This window comes from Protopterus annectens, chromosome 9.part0 (genome assembly GCF_019279795.1).
Source record: "Protopterus annectens isolate FY-2018-M chromosome 9.part0, PAN1.0, whole genome shotgun sequence".
Classification (NCBI taxonomy): Eukaryota; Metazoa; Chordata; order Ceratodontiformes; family Protopteridae; genus Protopterus; species Protopterus annectens.
In genome coordinates, this window is record NC_056743.1 from 739471328 (window position 1) to 739485748 (window position 14421).

Consider the following 14421-nt stretch of genomic DNA (forward strand, 5'->3'; position numbering starts at 1 on the left):
CCCCCTCAAAAAAAAAAAAGTCATAACTGAGCTTTTGTTGCTATTAATTCATAGTTGTCATCTAACTATCATGCTAGCTTTGGCAACTGTCACAAAAGTTTTGTGGCAGGTCATCTTTTACTACCACACCTTTTTTAGATCTAAGTTTGTTTTCACTCTGTTACCCAGCTTTGCAGAAGATTAGTAAATATTTGGGCTTTGCCTGCACCTAGCTGTTGATAGTAGTCAGAGCTACAAAAATAAACACTACTGACGTTTCTATATCTGATTAGTCCCATTATCCACTATATCTGATTAGTTCTGTTATCCAGTGCACAAAGTCCAATCGATACAGATTGTCTAATCAATAGAAACCCACGTGACAGCCTACTGTTTTCTGAATTCTTATGATAATTCTCATCACTACTCTTAGCTTCCTATCTGTCATTCAGTTTTCCCATGTACCTTCAATCCTGAGTCCCACGCTTTATTCTCCCCTGGCCTCCTTGGTATTTATCTGTTTAGAAGCCTGACCGGCTGCATTCTGAATGTACCAGGTGCAACATGTTCCCATATTCCTCTTTAGCTTTAATCTGCTCAAAGAAGTATGTCAGTCCAGATGGAGGAACTTGAAATACCCTATTCAGAACTGTTACTTACCTGCTAGTCCATTAGTTTCACAAGATTCCAACAAGCTTACCCTGAAGAATTCCTTCCATCAGTGTCTGTGCATTCCTGGAGGCTTAGTGAGAGAAAGAATTCACAGATATTTCATAGTGTGTATATTTTTGCTTGCACTATACCCTATATGGTATGGTATTGCTTAATTTACTAGATAAGTGACTATATATTTTATTATATATCATTGCACCTTTTCATTATTGCAACATCTGTTTAGTTATGTCAAAATATTTTTTTAAAAGTATATATTCATACTCACATACTTATATCAGACCACATAGTGATTCGGAAACACTGCAGTTGTCATCTGACACCTGTGCAGTAGGAAAGACCATTCACTTTAAAGAAATGTTGCTTTACCAGGCCACCAGCAAAGGTTCTAGTGGCCAAACACAGTGTAAATTTGACCTGGATATGTTAACAGTGTAGGGACAAGAACTGATTTCTTTAGGAAAGCTAAGTGCATGGACAAGTAACAAGGCAGAATTCATTTCACCCCATTTTGATAGTTCACAACAAGTGACTAAATCCAGACTTCCGCAACAATGAAACAAACATTACAGTGGGATGGCAAAGACTTATCCTTACATTACCTTCTGACAACGAATGATATCCAGTGAGCATCAGAGAGCCACAGCGGGTAGCAAATAACCGAAGTGGAAGATGTTTGGATCAATTAATTTCTTTAAAAAAAATAAAAGAAGATGTATGGTCTCAAGAAAGACTGGAAATTTTGAGATATGTAGATTTAGAAGCATTGCAAAGGACTCCCAGGCTTGCTTAACCTGATATGCGAATAGCGCGCTCCGCTAATGCGTCCATCTCAAGTGTCATAACATAGTTAGGTAGGGGGATTGAATCCTGCAAATGCTCAGTGTGTGTGAGTGAGGTTGGTGTGTGTGTAAGTCTGTCGGAGAGAAATGTCCCTTTGAACCTATGACTCTCTTCAAGAGGAATCTTGATGAGTGGATGGGAGATCATAGGTTTACCCCGACTATCACTTCTGTGTCACTGTTAGACAGAGGCACAGTATACTAACCTCAAAAAAGGGCATAGCAAAATTAATTTAAAATGGGTGGCGAAAGCCAAACACACTCTGGCTAGGCTTATAAATGCCCTAGGGCAGATAGCCTAGTATGAACCTATGAACCTATGACCCTATATAGAAAAACATTCTAATCAGTGTGACTAAATGAAGTGCCAGTAAATATGAGGTTATTTTATTTATGTATTTATTAATAAAGCTTTGGGGGGCACATCAGGCCACATTGACTTTTTGTTCTGAATATTTTTTGGATTTAATTGAACGTCAAGAAAAGCTGAATCTAGCTAACCACATTTATTGATTTAGTAAAATAATGCTTTTCCAGAACCAGGTTAATATTACTATCAGAATATATGTCTTTTGTATTAGTATGCAATATAACACAACTAAGCCCACTAAAACTCGTATGATTAATTACATTGACTCATTTAGGAAAATTATTAATGCAAATATAGATTTAAAAATCTGGTTTGATCTTTTAACACCATTCATAGTTACAAAGAGTTATCCACATAAAATATACAGAGAAATAATTAATTCCTGGGAACAGAAAGGATTTGTTTGTTGGTTTCAATGTATCAAAGACCTAAATGTTCTGGATATGCAAACAATAGAAACAACATACAAAATTCCACAACAAATTGGCTAACTATGTAAAGCATTCTGATGTATTCCCAAGATTTATGCAGAATAATTAGTAATTCTTCATTTAAAGAAATACCTAAACTTACAAAATACCTATTTGAAGTCATATATAATGATTATGACATGGGAAATAGTATTTTGAAATTTTACAATATATTGATAAATTATAAAACAACACCCAAATCCTCATATTGGAATTATATAACAAAAGGACACTCGTTACAGCTGACTGAAGAAATTAAATCAAATATTTTATTATCAATAAAACATACATCCTTTACACAATACTTCAAAGTGTTCAATTGGAAATGCTTGCACAGAGCATTCTTAACTCCAGAAAGAATTACTAAAATTAATTATTCCGCAAAGGGAATATGTTGGAGGTGTGAGCAAATACACAATGCAGATTGGAATCCCATTTTTTTTCGACTGTGTTAAAATTAAGCCATTTTGGAATGGTATTACAAACGTTTTACAAGCTTTATTTAATGAATTATTTAACTTATCTAAAGCTCTAGTATTATTAAATGTTTATGAAGGTCCTCATTTGAATGAATCAAATATGTATCTAGTAGGGACAGTACTTGCAATCTCAAGGAAGTGTATAACAAGCAGATGGAATCCAAACACAATACTGACTTTGGAAGACTTCTACAGCCTACTGAAGACCACAGCATTGTTGGAAATTAAAATTAAAGAATTAAGGATTCATCCTAAGCCATTTATTAACAGTCCATGGAAAAAAATCATTGATTGACACTTTACAATAACTGAACAGATACACTCTGATAACTGGATTGTTATACCTATAAAGTAATTGTATATATTGAGCTCTGTTATAGTGTTAGGCAGATGTAAATAGTGTACATAGTTATTTAAGATGTTACATAAAAATACTATGGAATTTATTCAACTGTATTTGAAAAATAAAAAAAAAATCTTTTGAGAAATAAAAAAGAATATATGTCTTTGTAATCCAGAGAAAAGCATTTGATAATAACCTTTGAATCTGCCAGAAGTATATTGCTGTGTTTAATGTGTTGGTTATAACCCTCATCTGTTTTTTGGGTGTACTCTTTATGGTTATTGTTTGAGCAGAACATCAAGTACGGCTTGTGGTTGCAGTGCCGTTCTAAGGTATAAGATGTTAAGAACAGGTAGCTCAAGCAGGAAGCCAATCGTTACATGACGCAAAAATACAAAAACAGCTCAAACAGCCCTTCAAAAAAAAAAAAAAAAAACTTTTTTAGGAATTTTGAGGGCTGTTTGAGACTTTCTTGTATTTTTATGTACAAGATGGAATTTAAGCAAGGAGTTTCTGCATTTTATGATTTTTTTTTCCTTTTTATATTGACTCATGCAGTTGATCTCCTGAAATGATAATTGGTTGGGAAACCCATTTTTTTTTAAGAAGACTTCAGGAAATGTATTTTTCCAGACAGGTTTCTGCCAAATTAGTGAAAATTTGGTTAATTGTCAGTTTCACATGCTTGAAAAATATCAAAATTATCTCCTTTCATTGGTGGAGTTTTTTATTTTTTCTTTTTGAGATGGCAAATAAGTAGAATTGCTCTTCTGATGCATATGAAGTATTGTTTCAGGTCACAAACCATGTATATGGATCATTCAGGAAGATGTATAGTTATAAAAGGAAGTATGGGTGGAACACAAACTGTACTGGCAAGTGTATAGTATCCTTCTGACTCCACTATATCTGAACTTGGGGAGGTTGTGGCTGAATGTGTACGTTTTTCATGATGGGGTATTGTTGGTTGTAGGAGACTGGTATCTCATTACACAGTGGGGTGAAGTATCTTAGGGCCAAGGTCAATTAAAATTCCTGCATTGTGATCTTATTTCATGATGGTTTACTGAATTATAGGTTTTATGGACTTATTTCTTATCTATGACTTTCAGTGGACTGTTCCAAGGTTTATTCAAAGTTTTCTAAAATTCTGAAATAAAGATGTGTTCAGAAGCCTGTTATTTTGTGCATTCATTTTAAACAGTGCAAGTAATAATATTTGATTATGCAATATTGGTACTGTCTTTGGTTAGTGAACAATAGCCATTGTTAGGACACTGACTATTCAGGACATCCTTTTATAGTTAATCTTTTTTTTTTTCTTCAAGATTAGTTTGATCCTCAAATGCAGCAGTAATTTAACTGCAGTCCAGAAAATACTGGTGACTGTCTGAGATAGTTGGAGGTGTTTAAGGGATCCATAAAACAACAGTTAAGGAGATATACGATAGTATGCAGAAATTTTGACAGCAATGACTGAATGGCAAGATTGGGTATGACAGATGCAGGCATAGTAAGCAAGAGGTGCTAAAAGTCTAGATTCAGACACTGAGAAGGTTAAATTGAAGACAATTAAACACTTGGATATGACTCAGTATTTTAAAAATGGTTATCTCCATTTCAGCAATTTTGACAACTCCCCTAAGGCCCATCGGTCTCTCTTTATATATCTTAGATAATTTATGCTGGACAGAATGGTCCAACAAGTATGGGAGCAGAAAGCATTTAAGTTGAATCTTTCATGATTTGTGTGTCCAGCTTTATGCACCAGGAAATAGTGAAGATTGCTCTGAAGATCACTTACACAGGTTTTTACAAACCTTTACTCTTCCCATATTAATGGTAGAGCAAGTAGACAGCCTGTTGGTATCAGATGGAAGAAATTATTTGAGATGGTCTAAGTAACATGCCCTTTGCAGACCACCTCAAGGCTCTATCCCTGTATTCAATGTCCTACAGGCCGTTGAGGGGAGATCTGTCTCTGGCATGCGAGGTATTGTCATGCCCACTCTGATGGACTTCCTGCATATCTACAAAACAAACAGCACCAGAATTACCCATTCTAAAGGCATAAACCTTGCCTGTGATATAAGTAGGGCCTGCTGGCGAGACAGGTGTGTATCACAGAGACTACCCCTTCTCTGCAGCAGGCTTCCCATACACGTGAAGCAGAGTTTCTCCCTAACCCAATTCAAGTGTGACTTGGACATTTGGATGGGGAACAGGAAATTCATCTCTGGTTTGCCATTTGTGTCTCTAATGGACACAGGCAGCATGTAAATAGTTTATCTCCAAAGTCTCTTCTTACACTTATCAAGGGTACGGGAACTTGTCAGAGATTTGGGATGCATGGCTAGGCTTAAAAAAGGCCCCTGTGGTTGTTAGCCTATTTAACACTATGATCTTATAGGAGTGTTGGCTTATCTCCCCAAGGGGAAGTCTCCTGACCAGGATGGGTTATCATGTAAGCTTTGCTTGTTATGGGGGGGGGGGGGTGTTAGCTATATTATTGCAGTTGATTAATGAAATTCTGAAGCCCTGTTATGGGGAGTGAATGTTAGCTGTATTATTGTAGTTGATTAATGAAATTCTGGCAGCTTTTGCTCTTGTACCTTTTTTTTTGGCGGGAGGCCAGTTTTTTCTCTAAGCCTAAAGGAATGAAGGGACCCTCTTTATCCATACTCATGACTCATACAGACCTATTTGTGTGCTCAGTTGGAATTATACAATACTGGTAGCACTCTTACCATCCAGGCTGAACCCTTGCTTCCTAACTCAATTCACTAAGATAAGTGTAGTTGTGTTACTAGGGGACAAACATTTTATAATGTTATTAAAAGATTGTTTCTGATACAAGATGCTTAGCACTCAGAGCCACTTTGATGATGCCAAAAAACCTTTGATCGTGTGAATTGAGAATATTTGCTGACAGTGTTATATTTGTTTTTTTTTTCAAGGTTTTACTCCCTTTAAACCATATTAATAATGGGGTCTCTCAGTAGGTTAAGGTGCGGAGTTATTGTAATTTTTCTGATTATCCAGAGGAAAAGGGAGGGTTGTCTGCCATTCTCTTTGCTGTTGGCCATTTTTTTTCTTTTCTATTTTTTGGAACAGTTGGCAGAAGCTGTTAATGGGTGTTAATGTTGATGGGCAGGAAAAGAAGACATAACATTTCTTTGTACATGTTTGATCTTTCAGTTTATTTAGTTGATCCTGAGTGATATCTTTAGAAGTTATTCAATTTATTTGAACTGTTTGGGGAATTTTCTAATTAAAAAGTGATTTAGGAAAGATGCACACCATTGTGATTACCTTTGCCTAGTCTCTGGGTCTTAGAAATAGGTACCCTCAGTCGTGGGACTGTGAATTGATTAAATATCCAGTGTTTCATTTAGTGCCCTCTTAATCTGAGATCATTAGAATTCCATACACAAAACTGAGGGATAAATGTGAGAAATTAGTTTGTAAACCGAGGATGCAGCTGTTGTACCTTGATCAGAAGGTGTTAGCTGTGCTAATGGTTTTGCTGCTATTGGCTCTTTTCACATTTCAGAATGTCCCACTCTTTTCCTGGTATGCAGTTTTTTAACTGTAAGGTGTAATGGGAAAGGGTTATGTTGCCCAAGGATTGCAGGGCCTTGTTATTGTCAGATTTGAACTTATACGGCAGTATGGCCCAGCTAAGACCTTTTTTTTTAGTTTTAACATGTCTTACATCCTGAACCAATGTGAAATAAATTAGTTTTCAGACAAATCTTCTTGTTTGACTTCTGGCAGTAGAATGTCAACTAACTTCTCATGTTGCATAAAACCATAAATGACATATTAAATGGACTGCTGAAGTTATGAGCATCAAACTTTGAAGAGATTTGTTAGCATTCATAGGTAGTAAAATTGTGACTAATAAAGCAGTTCATTTGTTGTGATGGCTGAGTAGACACCTACAAATTAAGTCTTGGGACCTTTTGCTAGGTAAGTAATTTTTCATGACCTTGGAGGCATTACCATTGGTGGCTTGTCTTGAGATGGGTGGGTTATTTCGTTTATAGGAGCTTGAAGTATGTTTTTGTGGACATAAGGAGACCTTTACCCTTGAATCAGGTGATTCCACAGTAGGTTAGATTCATAACGAGTTAAGGCAGCAAGATGGCAAACTATCGAAGTGGGTAGTATGTCTTACAAACAGTAAATTTCAGCACGAGAAGGGATTAAGAAACAAGTAGAGGACAGCAGGGACAGACTTTTGAACAGGTATATTGTTCCTTTTCCTTAGAGAGTGATATATTTAGCTCTGTGCTGCTCGATTGTAAACATTTAGAAGTTTTGGCTTTAAGTATTTTCATAGATACTTTTACACCCCAGTCTGCATGTTTCCAACCAAAATGTGGTCTGTACTTGCATACTTTGTGGGACTTTGTAAAGCTGTGTCTATATAAAGTGCATTTGTTAAACTTTCTGATTGATTTATGGCTGAAGCAGATATTGCTGACTGTTATTATTTTTGTTAGGAATTCCAAAAATGGAGAATTTGGCCAAGGATGAATGTTCTTTGTCGACTTTAGTTTTGCTTCTATCCAAAAATGAAATCATCAGGAAATGGAAGTTGAAGTACCCCCACCCCATTACTAAATTGTATGCTTTGTTACATCATTTGGCTTAATACACAGATGCATCCAATTGGGCACAGGGAAACAACTAGCACAAACCTGACTTAAAAATTAATTGTGAATTATTTAAATGTTTGCCTTGTCTTACAGCTTTGTCTGAAGAAGTTTACACTGTTTTAAACGAAAGCGTTACATCTTTTATATTTTTTCTACATTAAAAATCTTTGTCTTACATCATCGTGCTTTGGATTTTGTGCTTGTTGGAACCTGATCTGCCAGACTTTTCACATTTTGTGGTTTGCTTTTTGCCTTTTGGTTCTACAGTACCAGTCATTCAGTAAACATAGACCCTGAAGAAATACAAGGAAAATCAGGTACATTTCTTTAGTTTCGCAGAATGTACCAGATTTTTCTTGTATTTGGTATGCCCTCCATACATACCTCTCAGCTTGTTAGCTCTAGAAATGCAGACAAAGCCTGAACTAATGGGGGACAAAGGCCCCAAAATAGGGACAGATTATAAATGTTGCTCTTATAAACTTAGAATGCTGCTATAATAACAAAATTTATGTTAGCGTGCATTGTCTGTAGGATAAGAAGTCTGAAACTCAAATGTGTGTCATTATTTAGTGACTTCAGTCCTCAGTGATTTGTCAGAAATTTTATGAGGAACAGACCAAAAAAATATTGAGGCAAAAATCTGGACATTCTGTGGAAATCTGTATACTGAGAGGTATGCCTCAGTAGTATATATCAATAGAAAAAATTCTGGTCGCTCAGTGGTAATTTAGCAGTCAGACCTTTTTTTTTTTGGTATATGCTTGATTCACAATAGGCACACTGGTTGAGCTGTCCAATCAGCGTGCTCATTTTTGAATAACAATGACCTGTCACGGTATGATCTCTCATATTTTGAACCAACAGGGTGTTAATTTTTTTGTCAGTAGGTTTAAAAAAATCATTTTAACAGAAGTGACCAAAGATTGGGATTCCAACAATACAAAGGTCTGTTCATCTAGAACATAGATCAAAATTGTTTGCCTTATCCTGTAAATGAGTTGTTGAGATAATTTGTTGAGAATATTTTGTGTTTTCATAGTGCAGTAACTCAGTTGTGTCTAAAAGGTCCTACTGTTTTATCTGTATAATTTAAATTATAGCTTGAGAGGTTAATTTTCCTGTGGAACTCTTTAACTTTTTGCATTGGTGTGTTTAAGTTATCCATTTTCAAAGCAATAGCTAATACCCAAGCTGAAGCCTGAGATACAGCTATATCATACTGAAACATTTTTTTCTTGTTGTTGCTTAGTTAAAAGCTCAAAAGAAGCTTAATTTGTAATTCTACTACTGCTGTCTATAGTAAGTTCTGTTTCCTTTGGACTGAGATGGCAAGTTTAGATATAAAGGAGAAGCAAAAGGAACTAGACAAATGTGTTACTTCTGTATGTTTAAAACTGATTTACCATTAGATTCAGCTTTTGTTATGGTTGTTTGAGGTACTTCAACACTGAAATGTTGAGGAAAGGGAAGTCTCTTCAGCTGTCTGTGGCTCTGCCAAAGTATATGTTTCTGTTTTGCGTACAATTTGATTAAGGGAATTGTCAGTCCATTCTTCAAGTAAATCCTTAATTGAAGATAAGGCTAGATGTGAAGTTGTGGCTGTGAACTGAAGAATTTGTCTTTAACAGATGTTCACCCTTCTGGATACTTCTGATGCTGACTTAGCCAAAGTTCAGAAATAAAAACACTGAGACTTTTCGTTCACTTTCTCAACAGTAGCATTTGATAGTGAAGTAAATGAGTTGATTTTCTTTCTAGCATTATGTTTGATGATAATTTGTCCACAGAATGTAGTTCTTAAGTTTGAAAAGCCCTTCTATCAAAACAGTAGCACTTGTTCATTTATGACAAGAAAATCAGCATGCCCCCTTCTTTTCTGTCTGTTCTGAAGATTTTGCCCATTAGTTTCAGAAATTAAAGTCACAACTGTAGCTATTGATTCATGTTTCATACATAAAAAAAATATGGAGAATGCTGAAATGCAGACCTGAAATGGGGTGATGAGAGCAGGAAGGTAGGGGACAGGGTCGTAAAGTCTATTTGGATTAAGTGGCATAGGGGAATGAAAGGTAAATGGGGAGGATGAGATTTCAAGTTAGAGTACATGGGAAGTAATGGAAGGAAGGGGGAGGTGTATGCAGAGAAATATCAGGTGAAGGAATACAGGAGTGATGAAAATGAAAGAGTTGTCTAAGGATAAAAAAGGTAGGGAATTAGTGGCTGGAGTCTGATGGCATGACATTTGCAGCGGTCTGAATAACGTTGACTTTTCACAACCCTCCCCTTTTCTCCCTACCCATTTCTTTTGTCAGATAGATGGGTGAATTAAAGATAAAAGAAGACAAAGGAAGAGGAAATAATGACTGGAAAGGGTTTTAATAGATGAAATGTTGACTTAATAATGAAAAATGAGATATGGAAGAGGAGCAGGTGAGGATGGAAGCATGGGAGTTATACAAGAACTGAGGTGGGTGGGTCTGGATTGTAATTAGTAAATTAGGTTCACGAAATAAAAAACAAAGCGAAAAAAACAAGAATAGAAAACACAGCCCAGCAGTTCAGGACCCGTAATTAGCAGCGAACTTATTCCAACTTATTCCAAACAAGGTGAAATTACTGGCAAAAGCCAAAAGGTCTTTGAAACAAACAGTCTTTATTAAAACAAAATGATCCAAGCGCTTTCACCCGTATATTATCGGGCTTTTTCAAGGAAAATCACTAAGCAACATTGTGCACTTCTTTAAATAAATTCATACTGGTCACATGTTAAGATCAATTGATTAATTAGTGAATAGTCATTGCATCTTAAAGAAAACTAGTGCGTGTAACAAGATATTACATTTAATTTCAAGTTCTCTGTTACTTTCATCAGAGCATCTCTGAAAAAAATAGTTTCTATGCACTCGAACTTGTGTAGACTATTAACAACTTAAAAGAGTAACTCATTAAATGCTTATTTCATAGTTTGATACATCACATACATAAAAAATTGTTTAAATATAAATTTAAAAATTACGTGTTGATAAAAAATAATAAATAGAAAGTGTTGTAAAATATAAACTGTGTGTTATTAATTATGCCTGTGTTAAACTATACGTTTGTCTGATAATTCAGTGATTTCATATTACTCATTTTATACATTCAGAATTTAATATACTGTAAGCTTTTAACGAACTAATCTTCTCTTGTCATTAATTAAATAAACAAAATCACATCTAAAATCTTCGCTAAAGGTGTTCACCATATTAATTTATAATTTGTATCAAATCTTAATAAATATCTTAATAAAAATGTAGAATATAAGTAAAATTTGATGAAAATTAAAAATTAAAATATTGAACTATTTGTTCAAAAAAGTATATGCATGAGTTAAAACATTTGTTTATAATATGGCTTTAAAAGGAGTGGTAACTAAAACTATTTATAACCTTGCTTTTCTCATTTTTAGTACACTCATGATATTAATGGAATCATTCAAACCTGGAGTTTTTGTAGAGTTTAGTTTCAGTTGCCAATATAACTCACGATATTCTAGGGTTGTCTCCCAGTTGCCACCTCTAATGTCTTGTGTAACTTGTTCTAATACAAAGAACTTCAAGTTCATATTTTCACAAACCAGGGAGTGTTTATAAAAAGCATTGCTCTCTTTTTGTTTCACAACGTCATTAAAATGTTCATAAACTCTTCTCCTGATGTGTCGTTCAGTTTTTCCTATATAAAAACTGTTACAGGATAAACATATCCCTAGATATACTACCCCTTTTGTGGCACAGTTGTAGTATTTCCTAGCAGTGAAGTTAAATTTCCTTGAGGGAATCTTAATCTGTTCCTAGTTAATCATGGCATGACATTGCTTACAATTACCACACGAATAGGTCCCTGCTCTCCTTTTGTTTTTGTTACTTTCAAAATTGTGTTTCATTTCAAAGATCTCTTTCAAATTTTTGTTTCTTTTCCTGACGAAATGTGGTCTTTCTGGAATGAAAGTTTTTAATCCTCGTGATAACTCAGAATGGGCCAGTATTTAAAAATAGTGTCTTCAATTTCTTCATAATTCTTATTAAAAGTATAAATAAAACTACTTTGACTTTGTATCATATTTTCACTTCTACGCTGTCGTTGGTTGACTGTACCTACTCCTAGCAGGGGTGGATACAATGTGTCTCTTTTTTGGCTAATTTCCTGTGCCAAATCTTCAAATAATTTGTCTGGGTAACCTTTTTCTAAAAATAAGGTTTTCAGTGTTCTCACTTCCTTAAAATCTTGTAGGGTACTACACATTCGGGAAGCTCGAATTAATTGGCCTTTAATAATACCCTTCTTTTGGAAGTGTGGATGTCCACTGTTATAGTGAAGGTAAGAGTTAGAGAATTAACTTTTTCTGTATAATTTAGATTGGAAACAATGGTTTTCGTGGTCTTTAACAATGGTTACATCCAAATAGTGTAATTTGTTTTTATCTATGCTGTGGGTGAATCTGAAAAAAGCTGTTGTGTTGTTAATGTATTGTAAAAATTCACAAAGACTCTCCTCACTACCCCTCCAAAAAATACAAATGTCATCCAAAAACCTTCTGTAATATGCAATATCTTGATGCCATTTGCTTGAAAAAATGTATTTCTTTTCCCAGAAATATAGCACAATATTTGCATATAAAGATGCACAGGATGCCCCCATTGCCACACCCTTTCTTTGGCGGTAAAATTCTCCATTAAAATGTATAAAATTGTTTTCAAGGATGATCTCCATAAATTCTACTAATAAATTGATGATGGTAGCTGTTTGAACTGTTTCTGTTGCTAAAATTTGGTTGAACCATTCTAATCCTGTTTCGTGTGGGATACTAGGGAGTAGCTTAAAAGCTTACAGTATATTAAATTCTGAATGTATAAAATGAGTAATATCAAATCACTGAATTATCAGACAAATGTATAGTTTAACACAGGTATAATTCATAACACACAGTTTATATTTTACAACACTTTCTATTTATTATTTTTTATCAACACGTAATTTTTAAATTTATATTTAAAGAATTTTTTATATATGTGATGTATCAAACTATGAAATAAGCATTTAATGAATTATTCTTTCAAGTTGTTAATAGTCTACACAAGTTCGAGTGCACAGAAACTAATTTTTTCAGAGGTGCTTTGATGAAAGTAACAGAGAACTTGAAATTAAATGTAATATCTTGTTACACGCACTAGTTTTCTTTAAGATGCAATGACTATTCACTAATTAATCAATTGATCTTAACATGTGACCAGTATGAATTTATTTAAAGAAGCGCACAATGTTGCTTAGTGATTTTCCTTGAAAAAGCCCGATAATATACGGGTGAAAGCGCTTGGATCATTTTGTTTTAATAAAGACTGTTTGTTTCAAAGACCTTTTGGCTTTTGCCAGTAATTTCACCTTGTTTGGAATAAGTTGGAATAAGTTTGCTGCTAATTATGGGTCCTGAACTGCTGGGCTATGTTTTCTATTCTTAGTAAATTAGGTTCTCACAATGGAGATACAAAACCTACAAGCAGGTGGACAAAAGGAAGGAAGGATGGAATTTGCTAGATATTTCAGGTGTAGTGAAGAACAAGCAGATGGTTTTGCATACTTGCTGGATGTGTAATGAAATCACAGCATCAAGGAGATAGGTTGTGAAACTAATGGATCAGGTTGATAGGGTAAGGCAGAGTGAGCACGGACATTGTGCATGCAGGAAGTGTTTATATATAGTCTGGCAGAAAAGTGAAAGAGTGAAATTTCTACTCATGTTGACTTGGGTAAATAGCAAATAATCTAAATTGAATTAGTTTGTAAACTGGAGGTGAAGGAAAACAATTGAAAGGTTTTAAAGAAACTGGTGTATGAGAATCTTAAGGGAAGAAATAAATATGAGGAGATTGTATAGATTGATAGCAAAGAATGGTTGTAGAAGTAAGTGAAGAGTAGAGAAAAATTAGAAGAGGGTGAAAAATTAAAAAAAATATATATGTATTTATTGTAATGTTCTACGCTATATTAATGTCCCTGCAGAACTATTTGTGGATGTTACTAATATTTGTTTTGTTCTAAGCCAGAATGAAATGACTGGGGCAGGTATAGTGACATTATTTTGATTTTTGAGTGCACTATGTCTGCCCCATCATTGCATTTTGAAATGATTTGGTTAAAGTGTTTGAAAAACCTTTTTCACAACTCTATGTCCTCAGAACCTCAGATTATAATGTACTGAACTTTCATAGAAGTTCTTATTCAAATGTACTTAGGATCACCATAGTCAGTATTTCTGTTACTTTGAAAATTTCATGACAAAGTTTCTAAAGTGTTTCTTCCATTGACTGTGCCTTGTTTGTTTTCCATTTCATGATTTAAATAAAGGTGTAGTAAGCAATTTTGTTCTGCATATGCAAAATGGAATCAGCCAACTGCTTAGTCAATCTGTGTCTGTCATTGTTGTTGGCTTTTTCACTCTGAGAACTGTGAAATCCCAAAGGCTCAATATGTGTATGACCCAGAGTGAATGAAAGATGGCAACTGCAATTGACAGATTTAGTAAAAGAGTTGTGAGTTCCCAGAGATTCCATAGGTTTATAAGC

General features: G+C 34.7%; 1 protein-coding gene across 1 annotated transcript in view; it reads left to right on the top strand.

Moving 5' to 3' along the window:
* PPFIA3 (PTPRF interacting protein alpha 3) overlaps positions 1–7945 on the top strand; it is a 2479399-nt gene extending 2471454 nt beyond the window's left edge. Inside the window, exon 29 of the mRNA XM_044083361.1 lies at positions 7664–7945. Within this exon, the coding sequence (XP_043939296.1) occupies positions 7664–7815 (152 nt within the window). The 3' untranslated portion in view covers positions 7816–7945. The remainder of the gene's footprint in view (positions 1–7663) is intronic.
* The last annotated feature ends 6476 nt before the right edge of the window (positions 7946–14421 follow it).